Source organism: Pantherophis guttatus, chromosome 7, assembly GCF_059756535.1.
Source record: "Pantherophis guttatus breed Tessera chromosome 7, ASM5975653v1, whole genome shotgun sequence".
In the NCBI taxonomy this organism is placed as follows: domain Eukaryota; kingdom Metazoa; phylum Chordata; class Lepidosauria; order Squamata; family Colubridae; genus Pantherophis; species Pantherophis guttatus.
Genome location: NC_142069.1, coordinates 59,060,119 through 59,086,593, shown reverse-complemented (window position 1 = coordinate 59,086,593; position 26,475 = coordinate 59,060,119). Strand labels below are relative to the sequence as shown.

General features: G+C 39.2%; 1 protein-coding gene across 3 annotated transcripts in view; it reads right to left on the bottom strand.

Moving 5' to 3' along the window:
- Positions 1–562: 562 nt before the first annotated feature.
- The window catches only part of IMMP2L (inner mitochondrial membrane peptidase subunit 2), a 409,805-nt gene continuing 383,892 nt past the window's right edge, over positions 563–26,475 (bottom strand). For 2 of the 3 annotated variants that reach the window (XM_060689055.2, XM_034408851.3), the window contains exon 6: positions 3,817–4,527. In XM_060689055.2, coding sequence (XP_060545038.1) covers positions 4,408–4,527 — 120 coding nt within the window. In that variant the 3' untranslated portion in view covers positions 3,817–4,407. Of the gene's footprint in view, positions 2,170–3,816; positions 4,528–26,475 lie in introns of those variants that run through there. The other variant, XR_015728767.1, reaches the window with a different exon arrangement.

Below are 26,475 nucleotides of genomic sequence, written 5' to 3'. Positions count from 1 at the left end.
GTCTAGAGGAACAGCAGATTTCAAATCCTCAAAGGTATTCCTGGCTAACCCGGCTGTCAGAAATATTGAACCGATATGGCATAGGGTTCCCGTTGTGTGACACACTGAACCAAGTTAAATAACGGATTAAAGATATACATGGGCAAATGGACATGGCAACCCTTTCAACTAATCATTCCCTTAAACTGCTGACAGCAGTTAAAACAACTTTCACTCTGGAAAAGTATTTACATTTAGAAATGCCATCAGTGGAGAGACAGTTATTTGTTAAGTTTAGATTCGAACTTCTAGATACAAACGTTAGATTCGGCCGTTATCGGAAAATCCCGTATGACAAAAGAATATGCATATGTGGGGTAAACGTCGTGGAGGACACGGCGCATATAATATTCGAATGTAGTCTCTATCAAGAAGTAAGAAAACAATATCTGTCCCCAATTATAAATAAATTTCCCCACTGGAATATAAGCCAAAAACTAGCATTTCTGTTGAGGGCTGACTCTCCTCCCCTGGTAAGAGCGATCACTCGATATCTTAAAAAAATGACAGCAATACGAGCCAGTTATATCAAAAAACATTTTATCGATTGTAAGGAAGATGAGCTCAGTTAGAGAGGAGCTATCCTATTTGGGTTATCTAGTCTTGGCTATTGAAAATTGATATTGTAAAATTTTAACGTCATCTATCATATATTTTTAAATTGCTATTTTTGTAACCGTTTTACCTTTCTCCCTTTTTCTTTTCTGTTTTGTTTGAAAAGGCCTTCGGGCTATTCAATAAACTATACACACACATAAGAAATATTTTGATTCGAAATTGGGAAAAAGTTAGTAAAAAATATTATATTAAAATACCGTGTTGGATATCACCTTTAGAAGCAGTGACATACCCTAAACTCTATAATTATGCGAAAAAACTAACATATAAAGACTTGCTAAATGTACAAGGAAAATTAAAATCTAAACAGGAATTGAACTCCCAAGGGGTACAAGTGGACTGGTGGACATATTTACAGATCCAATCTAAATACAAAAAAGACAGAGATAGGAAGGGTATTAATGGTGAGTTACAAGAATTAGATAAAATTTTGATGGGCCAAGAAAAAGGCATGATTTCGAAAACTTATAAATTGTTGATGAGAATAGAGATAGGTGATGAGATAATATCCATAGGCATACTTTCCACATATTCAATACATACCTTCCAGAGCTACCCAGTCCAGGGTGTCACTTTCAGGATTCTTTAAATAAGCCACCTCAGTTATTTCCTCCTCCTTTGAGGAGGATTATTATAATGCCTCCTCCTTTGTGGTTCAACTTCCTCCCAACCAACTGCTGCTATTCCATACAGTCAAACAAATCATGTTTCCACTGTTACCTTTCTAGTACCCTTCTTTTTCATCTTTCTCTCACATCACACTTCCCTTACCAAATTTGTTGTCAGGGCCTATGTCCCTTCCTTTCCTTTTGTGAATTTCAGAGTTTTATTTTTCCACATTTCAGCTACTATACTGTGACTTAATTCCTGAGATTTCCAAGGCCATTGTTCTCCCATATTTGTTCCCACACATACAAAACAATTCTTTACTGTAAGAGTCTTGGCAATTTCTTCAGACAATTGCACAAAGATGTTTACTACTTTCTTAGGGAATTTGGGGAATTCTACTTTTTCAAACTCTATCTTACACCCAATACAAATTACACACTCAATGCAATGAGAACAACAACATCCACAAGCACAATTACAAAACCAATACGTCTGGGAGGGTGCGCAATGGAATCTGCTCAGTTGTAGTCCTCTCCAGTTGGGGAAACAGCATAGGTAATCATTCAGTCCTAAAAAGGAAAAATACAGAAATAGTCCAGATAATGAAGAAAGCTATTCTCACTGGTAACATTACTGCCCATCAGTCCATTGGGTTCTCCGGATCGTCAACTTCAGTGGATCTCCTTGGTGAGATTCCACCTTCCACTCCTTTGGGGCTGGCATGGGCCCTTTCACTCAGGAGTAATGAGTCCAACCTTTTTCAGTGGTCCAAATTGCAGTCTCAGTGGTCAACAAGACAATGAAAGGTCCTTCCCAATTTCTCGTCCTTCCAGGCTTTTATCAGTAAGCTTTATATTGGTGTACAGCAAAGTCCAAAGGTGGTGTTTGTGAAGGAATGCCTTTCTGTCGCAAAAGAGAAAAACATCTGGACAGTTCGTGTACATATTTTCTAACCATTTTGCCCTTTAATTCAATTCAATTCTTGGTAAACCTTCCCTCTTTCTACATATTGTAATTTCTAACCTATCTCTATAACAATTTCTAAAAGAGCAACAACTTCTGCTGCTAATAAACAAACAATGCCATAGGATGGGGCATCTTGACTCCTAAGCACACAGACATTGAGACATAAGAAATGGAGGTAAAAAGAACATCTTAAAACAAACAATCTAAATAAGGTGGGGGTTTTTTTGTCAATGCTCTGAAATATATATTGGGTTAAATTTTAGTGTGAATTCTCTGATTTTAGTAGAATGTGAGTCAGATTCAGATTCCATTCAAATGGAAACAAATTCTCATTGAGTAGATTAAAACATTTACAAATATAAGCAAAGTCTTTCAAACTAATTTCTTTTATATAGGTTTAATTAAGCATAAAGCATGATTAATGAAACTTCCAAAAAATTTCCAGAAAAAATAAATAAAATCAAAATTGTTTTCAGAGCAGAAAAGAAAATATATCTGCATAGTTTTTATATGCAGATGAAAGAGACTAAAACAGTGAAAGGCATAGCTGTCATAGAGTTTTATCATTGTTGAGATATACCCTACACAATTACTAATCTTGCTATGGCTACCCAGAATATTACATTCCAAGAATGAGAAGAAAGTCATCAATGGGTCTTGAAAAAGAGGCTCTGAGAGCCATGGTGTGCAATGGATAGATTGCAGTATTACAGACTAATTGTCAGCCTCCGCTCTTTCGATGCTTACTTGCTCGGCTGCCATGGAAATGGGAGAGGGGGAGCTAGGGGGATTCTTGGGGGGGAAGCGTGCTGGAGGAAAATGAAAGTGAATCTTTGCTGCAGTTCTTTCTTTGAAGTTGATATGTTTCAAGGTCAATAGCACTGTGCTATTTTCCTGGGGGGGGGGGGACTTTATGACTGATACTTTGTCCAGACTGCCCCAATACAACAGCATTAGGCCTTTACATATGCAGGATCAGAAAAGCTACATTAGTTCAATTTTCCTTAACCCTGTGAACCTAGCACTGATCTTGTAATCTGCATGTTGAAGGTGATGTATCAAATATAGCAATGGTCAAAGACAGAGAAATGCCACAAAAACATAGCTGCCTAAATCAGACTACTATCCCATTTGAACCATATCATTGATTCTAATATTGATATGGTTATAGTCCCCCATGCAGAAAAACTTCCTCTTGTATTTGGAATCTTTTGTATGTGTTACAAAGCATGCATGTGCCATTAATATAATGTGCCACTACATATAATTAATGTATCAAGGTGAAAGTTATTTACTGGTATAGGACAATTAAATGTTCTAAGTCTTTACTATGCAAATAAAGTTATAATCCAAATACACTTATCTGGGCATAAATCTATAAAAATGAAATGAGTTATGGGAATAATACACGCTGCATTAACATCCCAAACATGCCATATTACTTTTCAACAAGGCAAAATATCTATAGAATTAAAGACAATCTTAAAATATCCTCAAAAAAATGGAATCAATAGCAGTTCTGATCACACTTTTTTATCATACTTAAACATTTAGTAAAATAAAGACTAGAGATTTTCTGTAAAGTATATTCCAATTCAGTGTATTTATTCTGTCAGTGAGTGACTACATTAGAAATAGAGATTTTAAATATCTTTAAAAATGAAATGCAAATACAATTTAATATAATCATGACAGTAATAACAAGTAAAACAACATTTAATGAAATGTATTTATGGGAAAATTGATTCCAGGGCACAGTTTTCTACATTAGAAATATTATTACTTCAAAACAATTATTATACCATCTAAAGTATTAAAATACATAAAGTATTACATCTAAAATAATGATGAATTACATGTTGATATCATATTTTACCATCCACTAGTAACATCTAGTATACTGTGAAAAAACAAATAGTAAGAGAAAAAAAACCCTAAAACTTGTAATGAAAAAAAAGTAAAACAAATCTTTTCGTCTATAAAATTAAGACACTAGATTAAAGTGTTCAAACCCTGTAGAATTTTGGGGTGGCTGAAATGTTAAAATCAGGACAGAATTGCTTTAAAAGCAATATATCATTTGCACCAACCTTTTATTAAGAAAAGTGTCACCATCAGCCATTTCATATAGTCATATCACATTCAATTATAAGTTTTCCAACAGATCCAAACTAGTCATTCCTGGTCACGCTGGAGAGGCTGGCGTTCTGGAAAAAGCTTGGGTTGTAACTTTTGCCAACGTTCTGGAGGCCAAAGTATATGAGTAGCACGAGCATGTAGAAGGCCAAGAGAGATCTGAAAAAAAGTAATGAAAGCCCAGGTGTAATATAGCCTGACAAGAAATGGCTAAAAGAGGTGGGTACATAATGGTATTTTATATACATATGGCATTTTATAATTCTTGTTGAAAGAGGATTTGCTAAATCTTGCTTGAACAATGAGCTGAGGTTGTTCGAAGTCTAAAATATGGGAATATTTCTGTAATAGGACTGGTGTTGAGAAATTATAATGCTAAAGCAAGTTAAATGAAAATAACACCAAACCGTGTAAACATTTATTAACTTGGGTCATATAAATTTGCTAGTTAAATAAAGAATCATAAATGACAATGACTTGTTTCACTGGCTTAACTATTATATTTTTAGCTGAACAGAGCTTAGTGAGGCAAGAAATGCATGCATGGGATTACTTTTTTCTAAATTTTGAACGCCATTCCTCAGGGATGGCATCTCCATGTCTGCAGCAAATGGAATCATCATCTTTTTATGGCACTATCTTAAACTTCGGCAAGCCACATTAATTGGTACAAAATCACCACTTACACAGAAATGTTATAGACCGGGCCTATGAATTAAAGCATGTGTGTTGGAAGTTCAATCCTTGATATATATAGGCATGCTTTCTCCCAGAGAACTGTTACTACTGAGTTAGTAAACTAAAATATCCTTCCTACCTTTGCGTTTCTTTTCTTTTTTTTTTTTTTGATAATTTTTTTTTTTAAATTAAAACAAAAAAAATAATAAAATAGAACACATCTTTTCAAAACAAAGCTTTTGCTCAGGTCACAAATTGAAACAAATCATTAACAAATCTTATTTTCAATTAACACAACTCAATATTTTAAACAGATATTTCCCTCAAATCTATCTATATAACTATACCATTATCCCCAAAAACCCGTTACTTAAATCTTAAATCCTAACCAGTTAACAATTCATTTTTCTCTTTCATTTGCTTAGATGGATATTTTGACAATATAAATCATACAATTATATTAGACAAATTAAACATTCATTAATTTAATTATTATTAAACCTAACATGCATTTTATCTTAACTATCACTCTCAACACATACCTCCTTGTTTTGATCATCCCACCTCTTTTTATTATCTTTGATGTTAAACCAATCATTTCTATTTCTTGACTGTTGATCACAGCATAAGCCTTTGTTTTAGCTATTAAATATAGCATATTTTTATTTTTTGGCCGTTACCCAGCATGCCCTTTGTTTGGCTGTTGAACACAGCATATTAGTTTTGTTTTTTGGCCGTTACACAGCATCTTCAGGTTTGTTTGGCTGTTGAACACAGCATCTCTATTTTTGTTTTTTGGCCGTTACACGGCATATTAAGTTTCATTTTGGCTGATACCCAGCATGACCGTTTGTTTGGCTGTTCTATACAGCATATTATAACTTTTTGGCTGTTAAATACAGCATGTTCATAGTTGGTGTAACAATCTCTACTCAAACCTTTCTTTGTTGTTTCCCTCCATCTATGCATTGCTTTTCGTTTAGTCATATTTTTCTTTATCTTTTTTCATAGCAATCATAACATTTTAACCTTGAGACATGGTTCTTGCTTAAAACATATTTTTAAGTATATTTTTAAATTCCTTCTAACATTTTCAATTAATCATATTCACCCTTATTCTTTATCTTAACATTTTATCATTAAAACATAGTTCTTGCATTAAACATATCTTTACATGTATTAATTAGTTTCATTTAACAATCTTAATTTCTATAAAAGGCTCCCTTTAATTTATTACAATCATCTTTATTTTATTTTATTTTTAATCACATTATCTTCATTTCCTCGTCTGCAAACATAAATTTATTTCCATTTTCCAAGTTTTAATTTTATTCTCCATAAATCCAATTAGATTTCTTTTCATATTTTTATTCCGGATATAATGTATCAAATCTCTTTCTTTTGGGGCTGAGCTAAATCCTTCTACTATTCCTGCGCCAACATTCAAATTATTATTTGTTCAACTGTAGGAATTCCATTGTAGACTCCTTTTCTTTTCACCAAAGTCCAGCTGCTTGCAGTCAGGAAAGAAAAATCCTCCTCCACAGTTCAGCAATTTTTTTTTTCTGCAGAGCTCAAAGTTCTCATAACAAAGGGAGGTTACAAGGTTCCTCTTTGTGCCAGATGGTGTTTCTCTATAATTCAAATTTCCCATTAGTCATGCAAGACTCCATTTTATTTCTTATTATATAACCATCGGCTTTATTTTCTTCTTTTGGTTAAAAAAGTATCAAATCTTCTCCTCCCCCACCCTTAGTCCAATTCAGATTTTAAAGTGTTTAGTCCTTTTACCAAATCTCTAAATTAAGTCTCTTAATTCTTGTTCCAAAATTAGTTGTTTCTCGGATCTTTGTTCTTTAAACTTGCAGTTTAAAAAAAAAATTGAAAGCCCCTTTGTTACTTAGCTGCTGTTTTAGGCTAGGAATCTTCTAGTTACTGATATAGCTCCAAACGTTGTTACAAGCCTGGGGTGTTGTCACTCACCCGGCTTCAAAAGGCTCCATTTTACTTCACTTTCCTCCAGCACTTTTCTTGACTGGTTGTCCCAGCTTCGTGGCAGCCAACATGGCTGCCGTCCCCAGCCGCTGACTCACAGAGGGTTCCCTCTCACCTCTGAGGAACTTGCCTGTTCCTCTTGGTCTTCTGAGGTGCCCCTCTTCTCCCCCCATCCCTGCAGGACAGGTTCGGTCTGCAGACCCATCGGCAGCAGTTCGGCAGCCAGGATTTTTGCGGGACTCATCAGAGCCCGCTATTTCCCCGACTGTCTTGCTGCGACGTCAACCGGAAGTCCCCTTTGCGTTTCTTGTGTAGACCTGTAAGCAATGTCTACACCTTGGTTGAGCAATACATTAATTATTTCTTGCTGGATACTGACAAATGCCTTTTCATAGTCAATGAAAGTCATAGAAAGACGCATGTAAAGACTTGTGTAATAGCGCTGGCGGCACTAAGAAGAAATCATAGCAATTTATGCTGGCTGGATAGGAAAGGATTGCAAAGGAAGCAAAAGTGACAGGATTTCTTCTTGATTGTGCCATGTGGCTCAGCAATGGAGCGGATTTCTCTACCCTTACTTCCTGAGTTCTAGACTTCATCAAAAGGTAAGTAAGTGAATGGTGACTGGGGAGTGGAAGTGGGGAGGAGTGCATGGAACCCAGTATATTGGCAAAGCAAGCCCAGTGCCTCTGAGGACTTGATGGGGCTGGATGGGAGGGTAATAAGTGTTGTGCTGTTACAGATAGTGAGTCATAGTGAATTAGTTACCTTAAGGATTAAGAGCTGTCTCCTTAAGAGATTGCATTGTGGGAGATGTAGAGAAAGCCCTGGCTGAATCCCTGCCTCTTTCACCACATCTTCTCCAACCTCCTCATTGTCTGACTCGAGTGCCAGCTGCACAGGCTGCTGGCGCATCACCACACCAGCCTCCTTGCTGTCAGAATCAGCTACTAGCTGCACAGGCCGCTGACGGGCTACAACACTTGATTAACTATTGGAGTTGTCTCCTGTGTCACCTCGAATCGAGGATTCGCTGCACTTCATACTAGGTCTGGCCCCCTATGACCACGGGGTCCGGGAGCTCATGGGGTAGTGGCCTCATGGGGTCTGGGACAGGGGTGAAATCTACTTACCTTCCCTACCGGTTCAGAAGTGCACATGCCCTGCACGCAGACACTGTGCATGCACAAACCCTTCTGCGCATGCGCAGATGGTAAAAAAACTGGTTACTTCCTGGTTAAAACCAGGAAGTAACAATGACTGGGCTGGTGGGTAGAGCCTCGCACTGCCATCACTACCAGTTCGGCTGAACCAGTCTGAACCGGTAGCATTTCACCCCTGGTCTGGGAGCTCACGGGGTAGTGGCCTGAGGGTCAATCTGATCACGGATTTTAAGAGGCTGCTATGGAATACCGGGTGTATCTTCCCTAGCAGTCGGGGTAATTTTAATTGCACTGTGACTGGGTTAATGATCTTTACTATGGGAAATGATCCCATAAACTTTGGCCCGAGTTTCTTGCTGGGGAGTTTTAACCTCAGCTATTTTGTGAAGAGGTAGACCTTCTGGAATGGCCATTACGGGGCTCAGTGTTTATCTGCCTGTTTCTTATAGGTTTGCGCCACTTTAGCTAGCACTTTCTTGACATTCTCCCAGGTTGCTGTCAGTGTTGACATCCAGTTGGTCAAGCTGACTGAGGAGGGGGGAGTCCCTTGGGTATTCAGGCATTGGGATGAAGTCCATGCCACTCAGTACTTTGAATGGAGTTAGTCCCATGCTACTGTGAACAGCATTATTATATGCAACCTCGGTGAAAGGCTAAGGTTGTATACAATAGTCCTAGTTGGATTGCTGATAGTTCACGTAACACCTCAGGTACTCTTCTACCATGGCATTCAGTCTTTCTGCCCCCACACTGGTACTCAGATGAAAAGCTGGGATAAGGCCTTGGGACAACCCATTGCCTGCAGGAACTCTATCCAGAACTCAGCTGTGAACTGGAAACCTGTCTGAGATAATTCTCTGTGGCACTCCATGCAGGAGGTGGATGTGCTTCAGGAACAGTTTGGCTAGCTGCTAAGCCAAGGGTAGTCCGCTGTAGGGTGCCTGCTTGGAGAATATGAAGTGTGCCTGCTTGGAGAATAAGTGTATTACAGTCCAGATCACCATGTTTCCCTCCACTTTTTGGCAGCTCCATTATGAAGTCCATTGCGATTTCCTCCCATGGCCTCGTTGGTTCTGTTACCAGTTGCAGCAGTCTGGGGGGTTTTCCTGATCATTTCTTCATTGTAGCACAGATGGTGCAACTTTTCACATAAATGTCCACATGCCACTTTATGCCAGGTGACCAGAATTGCTAAGTGTAAAGTCTTTAGGAATCAGAAGTGGCCTACTGGTTTGACGTCGTGACTTCTCTGGAGGATTAGGGTGCATAAGAATTCTGGCATATAGAGTTTCATCCCCTTCCACACTAAGTCATCTCTTTTTGTCAAGATGTGTTGGTTGTCTCGGAACCTGCTAGCCGTTTGGTTTTGAATTTTGTGATTAGATCGCTTGAGGGTTGGTCTTGCCGGTCGTGGTGTTGTCATCTGGTGGTCACTTGGCCAGCTGTTTGGGTAGGGGGGATTATGGTGTCTACTAGCTCCTCTCCTTTGCATTTGTACTGGGGCATGTGAGAGAGGGCGTTGGCTAGAAAATTCCTCCCCCCGAGATGTGCTTTAGCACAAAGTCGAACCGATTGAAGTATTGAACCCAGCGGACATGCTTGGGTGATAGTTTTCACGGGGTCCTAAGGGCCTCCAGATTTTTGTGGTCAGTCCAGACTTCGAACAGTCTCTGCCCCCCTTCCAGCAGTTGGCACCAGGTTAGCAGTGCCCATCTCACCGCGAAAGCCTCTTTTTCCCATGCAGCCCATCGCTTCTCTGTGTCCGTGACCTTGCGGAACGTGTAGGCACAGGGCTGCAGGTTTCCTTGGCTATTTCTTTGGAGTAGCACTGCTCCCACTGCCATGTTGCTGGCATCTGCTTGGATGATGAAGGGTTGTTTGGGGTCAGGATGCTTCAGCACTGGTCCCTTTGCAAACAATTCTTTCAGTGTTTCAAATGCCTTTTGGCAGGTTGGGTTAGGTCCCACAATAGGGGTTGTCCCAGGTGGGGTTTTATTCCTGGGCTCCCTGTCTTTAGGAGGTCTGTCATGGGTTTGGCAATCTTCGCAAAGGAGGGGATGAATTGCCTGTAGAAGTTTGCAAACCCTAGGAAGCTTTGTAACTGTCTGCGGGTGTGAGGGGGTTGCCAGTTTAGGATTGCTTGTACTTTGGCTGAGTCCATCTCTATGCCCTCATTTGACACTCGGTAGCCCAGGCAGTCTAGCCGTGCATGGTGGAACTCACATTTTGATAGGTTGATGTACACCCTGGGGGGAGGGGGGAAACAGGGTCATAATTGGAGCGTAAATTATGTAGGATCAAAGCTGGCTTCACTTGGGAATGTGGTGACATGAAGCTCCTAATAAATAACTGGATTTCTTTTGAAGCTTGGCTCAAGACTCATGATTTAATTAGGGCATCCATCAGAACCCTGACACTTTTATTATTCAACTAATAACAAAAATACAATAGCATAAATAACATGATAATACAAGATCTAACAGCAGAGGGAAATTTCCAGGATAGTAAATAGAAATGGCTGTCAACAGTGATGGAATTCAAATAATTTATCAACTGGTTCTCTGCCCTAATGATCAGCTTGGTAGGCGTGGCTGGGTGGTCATGTGACTGGGTGGGTGTGGCCAACTCGACATCACTCAAATCGAGGGGCGCTTTGCCTTGCCCGGTCTCTCATGACTGTGGGGATGTTGCAACAGTCATAAGTGTGAAAAATTGTCATAAGTCACTATTTTCAGTGCCATTGTAACTTTGAATGGTCACTAAATGAAGTGTTGTAAGTCGAGGATTACCTGTAGAAAAATACAAAAAGCTTCTTTGTTTGCAAAAACCTGCCTTAAATACCAGTCATTAGATTAGAAATACATGCAAGCCAGAGTTATAAATCAGGCAGCGTGCCAGAGCACCTTGAGGAATTAAAACAGTTAAAATGCAATGATAACTATCAGCAGCCAACACTTGCTCATAAATCCTTTAGCAGAGAGGTCATTTAAGCTCTCCAGAAAGTGGGTGGGAATATTTGGGCTACATATTTGGCCGAGCTAAAGAGACAAATTAACAAATTATATAGGGGACTCAGGTTAAAGCCTCCCAAGCTTGTCAGGATCACAATAAAATTAGTATATGCCACAGATATCTAAATAAACTTCAAGCCTGGTGCCATGTTACCAAGTCTTATTATCATGAGAGAAAACTAAAAGGAATTGGAGGATCCACACCCCTACCTCCTTTTAAAAAAAATCTTACTATCATTGAGCAATCATGTACCTTGGCTACTCCAAAGTAATGCAAGAGACTCCTGTCCCAAGGGTGCTTTTTCAAGAGGCAACTGGACTTTCTGGAAACCAAGAAAGTCCAGTTGCCTCTTGAAAAAAGCACCTTTGGGACAACCATGACTTGGATGACTGAAGAATCCCCATAGTCAAGAGACTCCTGTGCCCAGTGAACTGACAAAGCACCCTTTCACACCCAGGAGAAGCAATCCTTAGATCCATTTGCACCACTTAAAGATGGTCTCACTCACCTCACAAAATATCCTAAGGAAATCATCCAGATTTAAGGATGCCCCCAGAAATCACATGCCCCCAGAAAGGTAGTAAAAAAATCACTTTGTATCCTGCCTCTTGGAAGTACATCCCAAAAGGACAGTGCCAGGAACCACTAAAGCAGTGAAGGAAGACCCCCCCACTCCCCAGATAGGAAAAAGAAACCATGAGGCAGTGAAAAATTCAAACACAATACAAATAATTAAATCAAAACATTTTAAATCCTTTTAAAACTAAAACACAAGCCTTGTCTGGCTCATTGCCAGAGCTTACACCCCATGCAAGCTCAAGTGTAAACACTTGAGATAAGCCTAACTACAAAGAATGCAATTAGCACTAGAATGTAGCAAAATAGCTACATAAGCAAAATAGTAGCTTTTGCTTGTGAAACAAATTATCAGAACAAATAGACCCAGGAACTAGCCAGATTTCTCAACCCTGCTTCTTTTCAGGTATAGAGATTAACCTTTTTCCTTCCAAACAAAACTGAATAGGGAAAATTATCCCATCAATAAACACAGGATTAAACATCACCAAGCACAGAATTAAACGTCACCAAAAACCAGTTTTAGATCAAAACTCAGAAGGGGTATGTAAACTCACATTTGAATGTCAATCTTTGTAGCTAGCCAAGAAATCTTGCTGAATGTCACTCATCTTGGTTCCTTGTCATTAAAAGCTTCTTTCTGGCAGCTCTGCTTTGTTATTCAATTATTTCTTCAAAGTGCTGATCATTGCATCTCGGCTGGAAGAACTCCAACAGGGGAGTATTTCCTCCCAACAGCAGTGTAAAAAGCCTAAAACAACCTTTCCCCTTTAAGAAAATCAAGGCCCTAATAAAGCAAAGCAAAGTAACAGCAAAGAAGCTCAGGTGACAGTAAATCTGGGCATACTGCCAAGAACCTTTAGCTGTTACAATTCAACTGTAAGCAGGGCACTAAAGATTAGGCTAGAAACAATACCAGAATGTTTCCTTCCTGCCTTCCTTACAGGACTAGCCCTGTAAAGTGGAAAAAGACAAAAGGAGATTTCTTCCAACAACTGGTTCTCTGAACTGCTCAGAAAGTTAACAAATGGTTTCATGCCTAGTAAAAACGTTTCCGGGTTCAAATCTATTCTACATCCTATGATTTCTAAAATCCATTTTTGAATTCTAGCCCAATATTCTTTTGCTCGGGGACAGGTCCACCAACTATGAAAGTAAGTTCCCATAGCGGCGTTGCATTTCCAGCAAACCGGAGAGGACCCCGGGAACATCTTCGATAATCTAGCCGGGGGCAGGTGCCATCTATATAGCATTTTGTATATATTTTCCTTATAGGAAACTGACATTGTTAATTTTAAGGTTGTCCCCCAGATTTCTTCCCATTTTTCAAGTTCAATCGAGTATCCCAAATTTCTCCCCCAGGCAACCATTGAGTCCTTGATGACCTCCTCTCCAATCCAGTCCATTAAGAGGAATTGATAGAGTTTGGATAATACCTTCTCATCCTTCCCCAACAAGATCTTATCAAGTTCCTGTAGAGAATTATAAATTCCTCCTTTGTTTTTATCCTGAGCTGTCCTAGATTGGATCTGATTGTATGACCACCAATCTAGCTCATAGCCTAATTCCCCCAGCATATTTCGAGATTTTACTTTGCCTGAAGGATCCAACAGAGCTTGGTAGATTAGTGGTTTATTTCTGTTGTAAAGAGTCGGGTGTGTCATTGCCTCTAAAGGGGAAAGCCAAATCGGAGTCATCAGGTAAAATTTATTTCTTATTCGATCCCATATGCTCATCAAAACCTTTCGAATAAAGTGGTCCATAAAATATTTATGTTTTTTGGGCCTTTCCTGACTCAGATAATAGTGCCACCCCTGTTGCAAATTGTGGCCTTCCAAGCTAAGGATTCTCCTCCTCCTCAAGGCAATCCAGTCTCTGATCCAAGTTAAGACAGCTGCCTGATGATAAAGCTCCCATTTAGGTAGGCCAAATCCTCCCCTGGAAGGGGATTCTTGAAGCATTTTCAATTTAATCCTTGGTTTTTTATTCTGCCATACAAATCTACGTATACACTGATCTAAAGAATGAAAAAAATTTGTATCTACTAAAACTGGGGCTGTCTGAAAGAGAAAAATCCATTTAGGCAGGATATACGTCTTAACTACTGCAATTCTACCTAATAATGATAACTGTAAACTTTTCCATCCTTCCAACATTTCTTCAGTTTGACTAAGTAGTTTTTGATAGTTGTCTTCTTTAATGGTCGAGCATTTAGATGAAAGCCAAATTCCTAAGTATTTTAGTTTTTTGACTATCTGGATCCCTAGTTCTTCCTCTAACTGCGCTTTTTGATTCTTCGTCATATTTTTAATTAGGATCTTGGTTTTATCATTATTTAATTTAAATCCCGCTACTTTCCCTAAGCCTCCAATTCCTGTAGCAAGATTGGTCCCGATTCCAAAGGTTCTTCCAAGACAAATATCAAGTCGTCCGCAAAGGCTTGGAGCTTAAACTCTTCCCCTCTGTTTCTTAGCCCTCTAATTCCTTGATTTCTTCTGACCTCATTCAATAATAACTCTAGGGTTAAAATAAATAAAAGTGGAGATAATGGACATCCCTGTCTAGTACCTTTACTTATATCAATTTTTTCAGACTCCTCCCCATTAATAAGTATTTTCACTGTCTGTTTTGCGTATACTGTCCAGATTGCCCTGGTAAATCTTTCCCCGAATTCCATTTTGCTCAACTGTGCAAAGAGAAATTTCCAGCTCACTCTGTCAAAGGCTTTTTGTGCGTCCACGGAGACCAGGGCCACCTGTTTATCAGAATTACACTCATAATATTCTAATATATTCATTATAGTTCTCACGTTATCTTTCAATTGTCTATGAGGTAGGAAGCCATTCTGGTCTCCGTGGATGTACTCATTCAGGAAAATTTTTAGTCTCTTCGCTAAAATCGCAGAGAATAATTTATAATCGGAATTAAGCAGAGAAATCGGTCTGTAATTTTTAATCAGAAGCGGATCAGTGCCTTCCTTTGGAATTAGTGTAATATATGCTTCAGACCAGGAGGGTGGCATTTGACCAAAGACCAGAACCTCATTAAATACTTGAGTCAAAAATTCCCCCAAAGTCTCAAGGAGGGCCTTATAAATTTCTACTGGCAGACCATCCGTACCTGGGGTCTTTCCCCCTTTTTGTTCCCTTAATACTAACTCTACTTCCTTCAAGGTAATCTCTGCATTCAATATTTCTCTCATTGGGAGTGGGACCTTCCGGGAATCCGCTCTAGCCAAATACTCTCTAATCTCCTGGTCCTGTTCATCTCCAGCTGAATACAAAGCAGTAAAATATTCTTGTATTATTTTTCCTTTCCCTTCCTTATCCGAAACACATCTTCCCCTTTGGTCCTTCAAACAAACTATCCTATTTCTCTCCTGTTGCTTCTTCAGTCTATAAGTAAGCCATTTTCCTGTTTTATTTGCATGCTCAAAATGCCTTTGTTTTGCCCATCTAATTTTAGTAGCCAATTCTTCCTGATCTAATAGGTTTAACTGGTGTCGGGTTATTTTCTTCTTCTCAACTAGTTTTAAGTTCCCTGGGTCTGTCTGCAACCTCGCTTCCACTTTCTCCAATTCACACATCAATTTACTCCGTTTCAGTCTTTGGGTCTTCCTCTTTCCAATTATATGAGATGATACTACTCCCCTGATCACCGCCTTCGCCGTATCCCAGATAATCTGTGGACTAGTATCCTCTTTCCTATTGACCCTAAAGAAAAAAACCATCTCCTCTTTTAGCTTTTGGAGTAGATCTTTGTCTTTTAATACTCCTACATCCATCTTCCATCTCTTTATTCTGCGGGCTCCTCTCCATACTATTTTCAACGGGTTATGGTCTGCCCAGTCATTAACCTCAATTGCCACATCTAACACCTGGTCACATAATCCTACAGTCATCCAGGCCATATCTAATCTGGACCAGGAATGATGTCTGGGGGAGAAATAAGTACCCTGTTTCTTTCCCGGATTTCTATCCCTCCATATATCTCTCAATCCTGTTACCTCTCTAATCTGTTTACAAATTTTTGGCAGAAGTTTCCTCCTCTTTTTCCTGGCTTTACCTCTCTCTGGTATATAATCCAAGTTTGGGTCTATAACCGCATTAAAGTCCCCGAGCAAACAAATATTGGCATAGTTAACCTCTAATAGCTTCTGATATAATTTCCTGTAGAAGTTTACTTGGCATCCATTTGGGGCATAAATTCCAACCAACAAACATTTCCTTTGGTCCATTGTTACCTCTACCATCAGGACTCTACCTTTTTTCCCGGCATAAATTAATTTAGATTCTAAGTGTCCTTTTACATATATCACTACTCCCTTCTTTTTTTGATCTGCCAGGGAGGCATACAAATTTCCCAGTCTTTTATTCTCCAGTATCACTTTCTGGTTTCCTTTTACATGAACCTCCTGCAGGCATATCATATCATAATTTCCTTTTACCAACCGGTTAAACACTCTCTTTCTCTTACATGGATTATTTAAACCATTAATATTAGCTGAAAATAAAGATACCCCCACCTTTCCCTTTATCATCCTCCTTACTACTTACTTATTACTTGCTCTCTGTTTTGTTTTTAGTCTGTCGGGTTCTCCTTGGGGAAAGGGGTTCTTTCCTTCCACCAACTCCTTCCCTCTCTATCTTTCTCTCCTTCCCATCTGTTCGTTCCTTAGATTCTTCATCCTCCTGTAGGTCTTCTAAGCTTCCATTTTCCGCTTCCCCCTCAGTCTCCAATTCATTCGCCTTAAAGTTTAGTTCATAGAAATCTCGTGCATCTCTCAAGTTCTCAATTTTAATCCTCTTATCTCGCAAAGTTATCAGTAAACCTTCCGGTATCAATCATCTATATAGAATTGCATTTTTCCTTAATTGCATCATCAAAAATTGGTATCTTCGCCGCTGCTCTCTAACTTTCCTAGGGATTTGCTTTAAAATCATAATTTGTTGTCCTTTATATGATATCACCTGGTCCCTTGCCTTCCTATAAACTTCCTCCCGTATATCCTTCTTACAAAATCGAATATGAATTTCTTGAGGCAAATTATGTCGCTTTGCATATCCCGTAAATACCCTATAGGCCTCATCAATGTCTTTCATTATTAACTCCTTATCTTTTTCCAAGATTTCAGTTAAAATACTTCCAACTACTTCTCTCACACATTCTTCTTTATCTTGAACCACATTCTGCATTCTTAGGAAAAAGGAGGAGCGTTCCATCTGTAAGAAAATTATTTCTTCTTCCATAATCCTCGTAGTTGTGGCCTGTTCACGTTCCAATCCTGCCAAGCGTTCTTCATATCTGTTAGTACGGGCTTCCACTTCGTGAAGTCTTCCCTCTTGTTTAACCATTACCTCTCGCACTTCTGTCAATTGTTCATTTAATATTTTAATGTCTCCCCGCACCGCTCCCATTTCACTTCTCAAATTCATCGTTAAGTCCTCAAAATTTTTCATCATTACCTCTTGCATCGTCTGCATCATTCCCTGTAAATTCTGTAATGAGGGGGACTTTCCCAATGTATTTGCATCTTCTATAGGTTTAGATGACATTTGGGATGATAATACCGGCGATGATGCCGAGGGGGGCAGTAAAACTTTCTTGTTCCCTTTAGTAACGGTTGTAACTGCTGCAATGGACATCTCTCCTTGAGGTCCTCCTTGATTTTTATTTGGAGACCAAAAATTCTTCCAACCCAACATACACACTAAGTTCTCTCCACTTTTCTGCTTACTTAATTTTTCTCTTCCTCAAATTCTCTATTTATCAATTAATTTAAATCAGCTAAGTATACAGATATATTAATTATTTTCTACTGTAACAATAGTAAATCTTATTTAAGTTTCTATTCAGCCTGATATATCACTCAGGCCTGATCAGTAAATAAAGGTTGAAGAAAGGAGGGAGAGTACTGTCAAAGATTAACCAAAAAGGGGAGGAAAGAGGAAATGAGGAGGACCAAATCTTTAGATTTTAAATTTCCTCTAAGTACAGCACGAAGTTTCTTTTGGGGTTTCCAAGTCTGCCACTAGATGGAGTTGCTGATCTTATATTGCCGACAGTTCCAAGCAAAGACGTTTTCAGCTACAAATATAGAGTACCAGAAAGCTAGTGATTCAGCTTAATAAGGGAGATTATTGATAGTTTGTCCCGGATTTATAAGTTTATGATAGAAAAAGAAAAGTCCACAGCCAAATCCAATAATCCAATCAAGGAGATAGCAGATGCAAAGGAGAGAAAATTTACACTCCGTTACCAGCTCTTCCCCTATTAAATAGGCAGATTTCTTCACTGTCCGGGTTACTCTCACTCAGCCGCTGATCAAGTGAGGCTGTTTCGCCTCACAACTTGTCCCGGCAATTAGAGCTTCACCCTCTCTCTCTCCACGTTCCTCACCTCCAAGTTCAAAAATCCGAGTTCTCCAATTCTCCAGCTCTCTGCCAGTCAGCTTCCTATCCAACACGATGAGTCATTCCTTTGGGGCCGCCATTCCTCGGCGCCCTCTCCTTGACTTCAGAGACTGAAGGAGGATCAAGCCTTCAGCGCGCGGGATCGCCACATCCACACGCGCCCTGCACTCCTCACTCTCCCCGCTCCCTCCAGGGGCGGTTTCGGCAGAAAAAGAAGCCGTCTGAGTCAGGGAAAAGAAGATCAGGTCAGGAGTACTTTTCCTATCCTTCTTCTTATGGTGACGTCACCGGAAGCCCCAATACCAATCTAATTGGTATCTCGCTCTCCACATCATCATTGCAGCCAGGATCTCGTTCGCGCAAGAATGGAAATCCAAAAATATCCCATCGGAGGCTACGTTAATTGTAAAGATCATGGACTGTGCAGAAGCAGACAAGCTTACTGGACTTTTGCAAGATAGACAAGAATTGGGGTTATATAGGAGCTGGGACAGATGGTATGCTTGGCTGCAAAAAAAGAAATCTTAAGAAGAACGAAAATATTAACCTTAATGTGAACGTGGGTAAATACTTCCAGGAGTACTGCATGACGATTGAGAATTTTTTTTCTGGTTAAACCTTCCTTTCTTTTGATGAGTTAGCTTAATGGAAGTTTGTACTTTCTCCAGGCGAAAATTGATACTTTAAAACTCTATATGTATTATATTACTCTCTGCAATTCTATCCATATTATTATATTTTTTTCTGTATTTTTTTAATAATTTTCAATAAAAAAATTTTTTTTAAAAAAAGAAAGTTAACAAATGGTTCTCCCGAAAATGTGTGAACTGGCTGAATCCCACCATTGGCTGTCAATTATAGATACAGAATAGAATACAGAATAGAATAAAGAATGTAGAATATAGAATAGATTGTTGATTGTAGATTAAAAGGATCTACAGTATGTAAAATCTGGCATTAAACTGTAATATTAATGTAGGATGTTGCTTGTTTTCTATCCAGAACAGGCACTTACTTGAAGCCACATAATTGTAATCCAGTCCAAGCCAGTCCTCCTGCAGCACTCTGCTGGCCAAAAATTGGCCATACTGATGCCCCAGGTAGCCCCTGTGCTGCGGGTTTTCAGCCTCCATGGCCTCCTGGAGCACTCTCCCAGCTGAAAAGGGGCTGTGGGGGGCCTCATGCGGCCTCCCTATGGCCCATTTTGGCCATGAGCCAGTCCTTGGACTGTCCATGAACCAGGCTGGCCCCGCAGGTCAGATCTAAGCATCCAGCAGACTGGATCCGGCTCATAGGCCTTGAGTTTGACACCCCTGCTCTATTTGAACTACAGATTCCAAATCCGTTTTTAAAATGAATTATCATAAAAGAGTGCTTTGTTGCCTAGCATCTAGATGCTCTGTCCATGGCAATAACAAAATACGTTTCTGATGAAAAATTTCATGCTCAGATTAGACAACATGTTTATTTTATTTATTTATTTTATTTATTAAATTTTTATACTGCCCTTCTCCCGAAGGACTCAGAGCGGTGAACAGCCAGAGTTAAAATATATGCAGTATAAAAATTAAAATAATTTAAAAATAATTAAATCCAATTTGGCTTTCCAATTTTAAAACCCCTTACCCATAAAAATTAATCAATTAAAATTTTAAGCCAGCCCGGCTCGCTGAAACAAGAAAATCTTCAGAGCCCAGCGGAAAGTACAGAGGTCCGGGATCATTCGTATCCCTGGGGGTAGCTCATTCCAGAGGGCGGGTGCCCCCACAGAGAAGGCTCTCCCCCTGGGGGTCGCCAGTCGACATTGCTTGACCAACGGCACCCTGAGGAGACCCTCTCTGTGGGAGCGTATTGGCCAGTGGGAGGTTATTGGTGGCAGAAGGTGGTCTCGTAGATATCCAGGCCCTAAGCCATGGAGCGCTTTAAATGTGAGAACCAAAACCTTGAAGTGCACCCGGAAGACCACCGGAAGCCAGTGCACCTCATGCAGGAGAAGTGTTACATGGGAGCGCCAAGTCGCCCCCATAATCAGCCACGCGGCTGCATTCTGGACCAGTTGGAGCCTCCGGGTGCTCCTCAAGGGGAGCCCCATGTAGAGAGCATTACAGTAGTCCAGGCGGGAAGTAACGAGGGCATGAGTGACTGTGCATAAGGAGTCCCAATCCAGATGTTAATCAAAGGATTCTGCTATCAGCCTCCACTCTTTCAATACTTGCTTGTCGGCTGCCATGGTAACGGGGGAGGGGGAGCTAGGAAGTTGCTAGAGGGGGAAGCATGCTGGAGGAGGAATGAAAAGGAGAAACAAAAGCGAATCTTAGCTGCAGTCCTGTGCCTTTGAAGTTGCTATCGAGTCAATGGTCCTGACATTCCAGATTGATGACACCGCCAGACGTGTGATTCCACCTGACCTCTGGAGGACCTTTGGATTGGATGATTTACGCTGGACAGTTGGGAGGGGATGCTTTCTATATGTAATTTTCGCACCTATTGCCTCAGATCTTGCTTTCCTTGGCTGCATTCAGTTCAATTTCAGTAAAAGTACCTTTATTCATGAAAATGGAGTCGGGGTCATTCTTTCTTGAAATCTGAAAGGAGGCACGTCTGACACATATGTACAAAATTGCATCATAAATTTAATTACATCATAAAATTATAAAATTACATCTGTCTATATAACTCATTGATAATTATCTACAATTAAAGTGAAGATAAATATGCTTGAAAACATTATGAACAGTGTGTGATGGATTAGATGATTAGAAAAGGAAAATGTCCTAGCAAAAAAGGGGAATAAGGACAACTACAGATTTGACACTTTGACACTGATATCTGGGAAGATTATAAACAAATTGACCTACCTGGAAAACAATGTAGTAATTACTTGGAAAACAATGTAGTAATTACCAAATGTAAGTTTTGCCAGATTTATTTTCTCATGTTTTTTGGTTGGATAGCTTTCTTTCCAGATTTTGAAATGTTAAACATAACGTATCTTGATTTTAGCAAAAACATTTGGCAAAATATCCCATGACATTCCAATCAGAAATGATAGTTAAGCATGGACTGGATGGCACAGATGGATGGCTGACACAAAAAAATGTACTCAAAGAATGTGCATCCTTGGTTCCTCATCTAATTCAAATGAGCGGTGCCCTAAATTTCAATGTAGCAGAACTATGTTGCAGTTATTTGTGAGTAGCATTAGATACATTAAAGAACCTCATAATGAATAATAATTCTGTAATCAAATAAATATTAAGCACTAAAGTAGTTTTAATTGAGTTGCTTCAGTGAAGAGAAGTGTTATTTCTGTTTTAACAAATGCTACACCAAAGGCATAGTGTTATGTGAAACATTATTTCTGTGCTAGGACCAATGCTATTCACATTCAAACATGACCTGGTAAGAAGAATGAACAGGTTGAGCATTTATATTTTGCAGATTCAGATTAAAACAGATTTAACTGTTCTTGTTAGGCTAATGTACAGGCTAGAATATAATCATTTCAGGCAGTTCTTGGCAAAAAAATCAACATAGCACAATATATTTAAACAAACAACAACAACCAGGGCCAGCAACTGCAGGACTATTGGAAGAAAGGTTATTTATCCATTGCAAATATATGAAGACTGAAAAATAATGATCTATTATTATAAATCAAGCCTAATGAGAAGGGGCTATATTAAAAGAATGGATCAGTTCTGGAAAGAACAGTATCCAGAATCAGAAATAACAGAACAGAGGCTAGCAGATTAATGTCAATTCATAATATGAAATAAAGTATTCACAGAAGTAGAATTGCAAAGATCTACCCAAGGCAAAGAAATGAAAGCCTTGCCAGCAGTAGGTCAAACTTTCAAGGCAAATCATGAGCGTTGGCAATAGAGGAAGTCAGCAGAGCTACTGAATTGTTTTCATTTCCAAACCAGGCACTCAGCTTTCTCTTCAGAGGAACAAAGAGGAACCGGGGGAAAAAAGAATAACCAACATGTAGAACAGTGGTGGGATTCAAAAATTTTTACTACCGGTTCGGTGGGCATGGCTTGGTGGGCATGGCATGGCTTGGCAGGCCTGGCTTGGTGGGTGTGGCAGGGGAAGGATATTGAAAAATCTTCATTCTTACCTCACTCCAGGGGAAAGATACTGTAAAATCTCCATTCCCTCCTCATCAGCTGGAACTCGGGAGGCAGAGAATAGATGGGGGCGGGGCCAGAGGTGGTATTTATCAGTTCTCCAAACTACTCAAAATTTCCACTACCGGTTCTCCAGAACTGGTCAGAACCTCCTGAATATCACCTCTGATGTAGAATCTCTGGAGTACCACTTGAACACTATCAGCATTGACAAAATCACCATCAGTGATTTCAATTTCAAGATAACACATTCAACTAAGTATTCAAAAATGAATTTAGAATGAATTTCAGGGAAAAAACGTAATTAATGTAGAAAAAAGATGGAGTAGACTTCACCATTTTGTATAATCATTTAAGAAAATTTTATTTCATAAAGCAATTAAGAACTGGAATAGTTCTGTAGTTCTTTTGCAATGTAGCTTTCTAATTATTTTTAACAAAGTCTATGACATTGCATAAATTAAAAGAATGCACATAGAAAATTTTAATTCATTTTCTCAATATGTGTATTATTTTATATTTCTATGTAATTTACATATTTACCAATATAAAAAACTAAAATAAAACAGCACTATACTTAGTCTTTCTCCTGTTAAATTCATTATCCAAATAACTGAACTGGGAATGCTAACACCTAGATCAGATGTGTCAACAAAAGGTCTAGCACATTCCTATGAGCTGACCTTTTTCTCAGTTTAATTACTTTATTTTACCAAGAGTGATTACCGTATTTTTCCATATATAATACACTACTTTTTCTTAAAAATATTTATCTAAAAATGGAGGGATGTCTTATACATGGGGGACTGAGAGGAGAAGGCATGGCCTATCCCTGTCCTTCAGCTCTGCTGCACATGCCAGATGAGCCTCCTGCGATGGCCAACCTGACCCTGGATGAACCAGTTGTTAAATTACCACCATCCCCGCTATCAAAGCGGATCCTGGGTCCTGTGCTGCAATGCAGAAATGGGAAATGGAGTGGCCGGCACAAGGGAAAGAGGAGCAGGGAGAAGAAAGAGGGAAAGCAGCTTCCTCCTTCTCTTGTGCTGGCCACTCCATTATCTGTTTCTCCATTGCAGTGCAGCACCATGCCGAGGAGCTTGCCCCACCCACCATTGCCCAGATGCACTTACTTCCCCCAAGCATTTCTTTGCCTACCTGATTTCCAGATCTGTCGCGTTTCTCCATTGCATTTCTTGCTGTCGTGTGCAGGGAAACAAGTTTGTGGGACTAAGTTCAATCAATCAATTCCAACTTCTCACGAAAAAAAAAAAAAATCTTAAGAAGTTGGAATTGATTGATTGAACTTAGTCCCACAAACTTGTTTCCCTGCACACGACAGCACGAAATGCAATGAAGAAACACGATGGACTTGGAAATCAGGTAGGCAAAGAAATGCTTGGGGGAAGCGAGGGCATCTGAATACCAGGCGCTGAAATGGGTCCATCTCTCTCCAGAAGTTGCCCAGGCCCACCAGAGGGAAGGCTGGCATCGACCGGCACTTAAATGCGGGAGCATTCCAGATTTCTGAATTTTGGGTAAGAAAAGTAGGGGGCATCCTATACATGGGGCCATCTTATAGATGAAAAAATATGGTATTTAAAGACATGCAATAGTTAATTAAACTGTTAAAAGAGACTCTCTTTCTCTGCTTTTCTAAAAAGTCTTTATTCAACAAAGTTTAATTTAGAGCAGACTTCTGCTGATCTGTATATATTCCATATTTATTTGTATTTTACATCACCAGTTACAATTATGAGAAAATTATATAAGCATCTTTGTTGCCACCACTATTATGACCTTATGAGTTCAAGATGCTACAGAGACTTAAAATAGAAAATTATCTGGAATCCCATGTACAGAATCACTTTGGGAAAATAGCATGTATAATTTTTCATAATGGAATAAAAGTCTAACTCCATGGTACATTCATGCAGATTGTTACTTAGGTGCCAGTATAATTTAGAATAGAATAGAGCTGGAAGAGACCTTGGAGGTCTTCTAGTCCAGCCCCTTGCTCAAGCAGGAAAACCTATACCATTTCAAATAAGTGACTGTCTAATCTAGGGGTGTCAAACTCAATTTCATTGAGGGATGCATCAGGGCTGTGGTTGACCTCGGGGGGGGCAGGGGGGCAACTGGGTGGGCGTGGCCAGCTTGACACCACTCTCCAAACTGCTGGCATGTTTCCTCTTTGCACTGGGTAGACTGGGTCAAAGCGATGCAGGCCTCCCCCTTACATTTTCCAGGACGGCCCCATAGGCTGAATCTGACCACATTATGGGCAGGATGCGGCCCGCGGGCCTTGAGTTTGACACCCTTGATATAGTCTCTTCTTAAAAACCTCCAGTGATGGAGCACCCACAATTTCTGAAGGCAAGCTGTTCCCCTGATTAATTATCCTCACTGTTTGGAAGTTTCTCCTTAATTTCAGGTTGCTTCTCTCTTTGATTAGTTTCCAACCATTGTTTCTTGTCTTGCCCTATGGTACTTTGAAGAATAATTTGACCGTCTCTTCTTTGTGGCAGCCCCTCAAATACTGGAATACTTCTATCATGTCACCCCTAATTCTTCTTTAGACTAGCCAAACCCAAAACCTGCAGCCGTTCTTCATATGATTTAGTCTCCAGGTCTTTGATCATCTTAGTTGCTCTTCTCTGAACTTTTTCCAAAGTCTCAACATCTCAACATAGCCTCAAAGACTCAAAATAGAGATAATTGGAAGAATACAAAAGACATTAAACCAAAAGGTAAGGTAGAACATAGTCTTATTTTTTCTTGCATTCCTATAGCACATTATAGCAATAGCGCTTAGACTTATATACTGCTTCACAGTGCTTTACAGCCCTCTCTAAGCGGTTTACAGAGTCAGCATATTGCCCCCAACAATCTGGGTCCTCATTTTCCCCACCTCAGAAGGATGGAAGACTGAGTCAACCTTGAGCTGGTGAGATTCGAACTGCAAATTGCAGGAAGTGGCAGAAGTAGCCTGCAGTACTGCATTTTAACCACTGTATCACTGCAGCTCCTCAAAATGCAAAAAAGATTTGTCAAATTAATTTGTTTTTAAATGTAATTCTACTTTTAAAAGACATTTCACTATCGATGAAAATAGATGAAAAGCACAACAGTACTCATAAACGTGGGCTATGATCCAATACACACCTATAACTCCACTGAACACAATGGGTCTTAACCTCTAAGTAAAGAAAACATGGATTGCAGTGATTAGTGGTTTCTATGATGGGCTTTCCATAAGATTTCTGTATGATGCCATATTAATTTCTAATTATTTCTATTATTTCTAAGAGCTATAATAAGAGTACTACCACCCTCTGTCAAATTTATAATAAAAACCTGAAAACCTTAAGAGAGATGCATTTTTATACATTAACTATATGCATACTTTGACAATGAGTCAATTGTCAAGCATCTGAGTTTTGATTACATAACCATGGTGATGCTGTAATGGTTCTGTGAAAAATGATCATAGGTAACTTTTTTCAATACAGTTGTACCTTTGAATGGTCACTGATGTAAGTCGAGGACTACTTATATTGTAATGTTACCATTCTACAGTTTCACTACTCACAACCAGATTATTTTCCATGAAAGGATTTATAACTCAGATTTTACTACTTTAATTATTTTACAACTTCACAACAAATTGATTATTTCACTTTCTTATTAGCAGACTAATTATATATAAATTATGATTCTATTTAGAAAAATGGTCATACATTGAAACTTTTATAATTTTTTTTAAAAAATTATTTATTTAACTTACAGACAAAACAAAATAAATAACAAGAAAACATACAAAACGTGTAAACATGTAAACAAGAATTCAAATATACATCTTATCCAATTTGTCGCAACTGTACTGTCTGTTCTTATTTGTGCTTTTGACTCCTCCTTGTTGGTCTTTCTCTTATATCTATCTTTGTATTTCACTGTTAACCTACATTAGTAGTGTATGTTCCTATTTTTATATTAAGTCACTCCATTTACTTCCTAATCTTTTTTCCCTTTTCTATCTTCCAACCATGTGTACCACTTTTCCCATATTAGTCATGTTCCTCTCTGTTTTGTAATTCCTTTGTGAGTCTGTCCATTTCTGCACATTCCATGATTTTA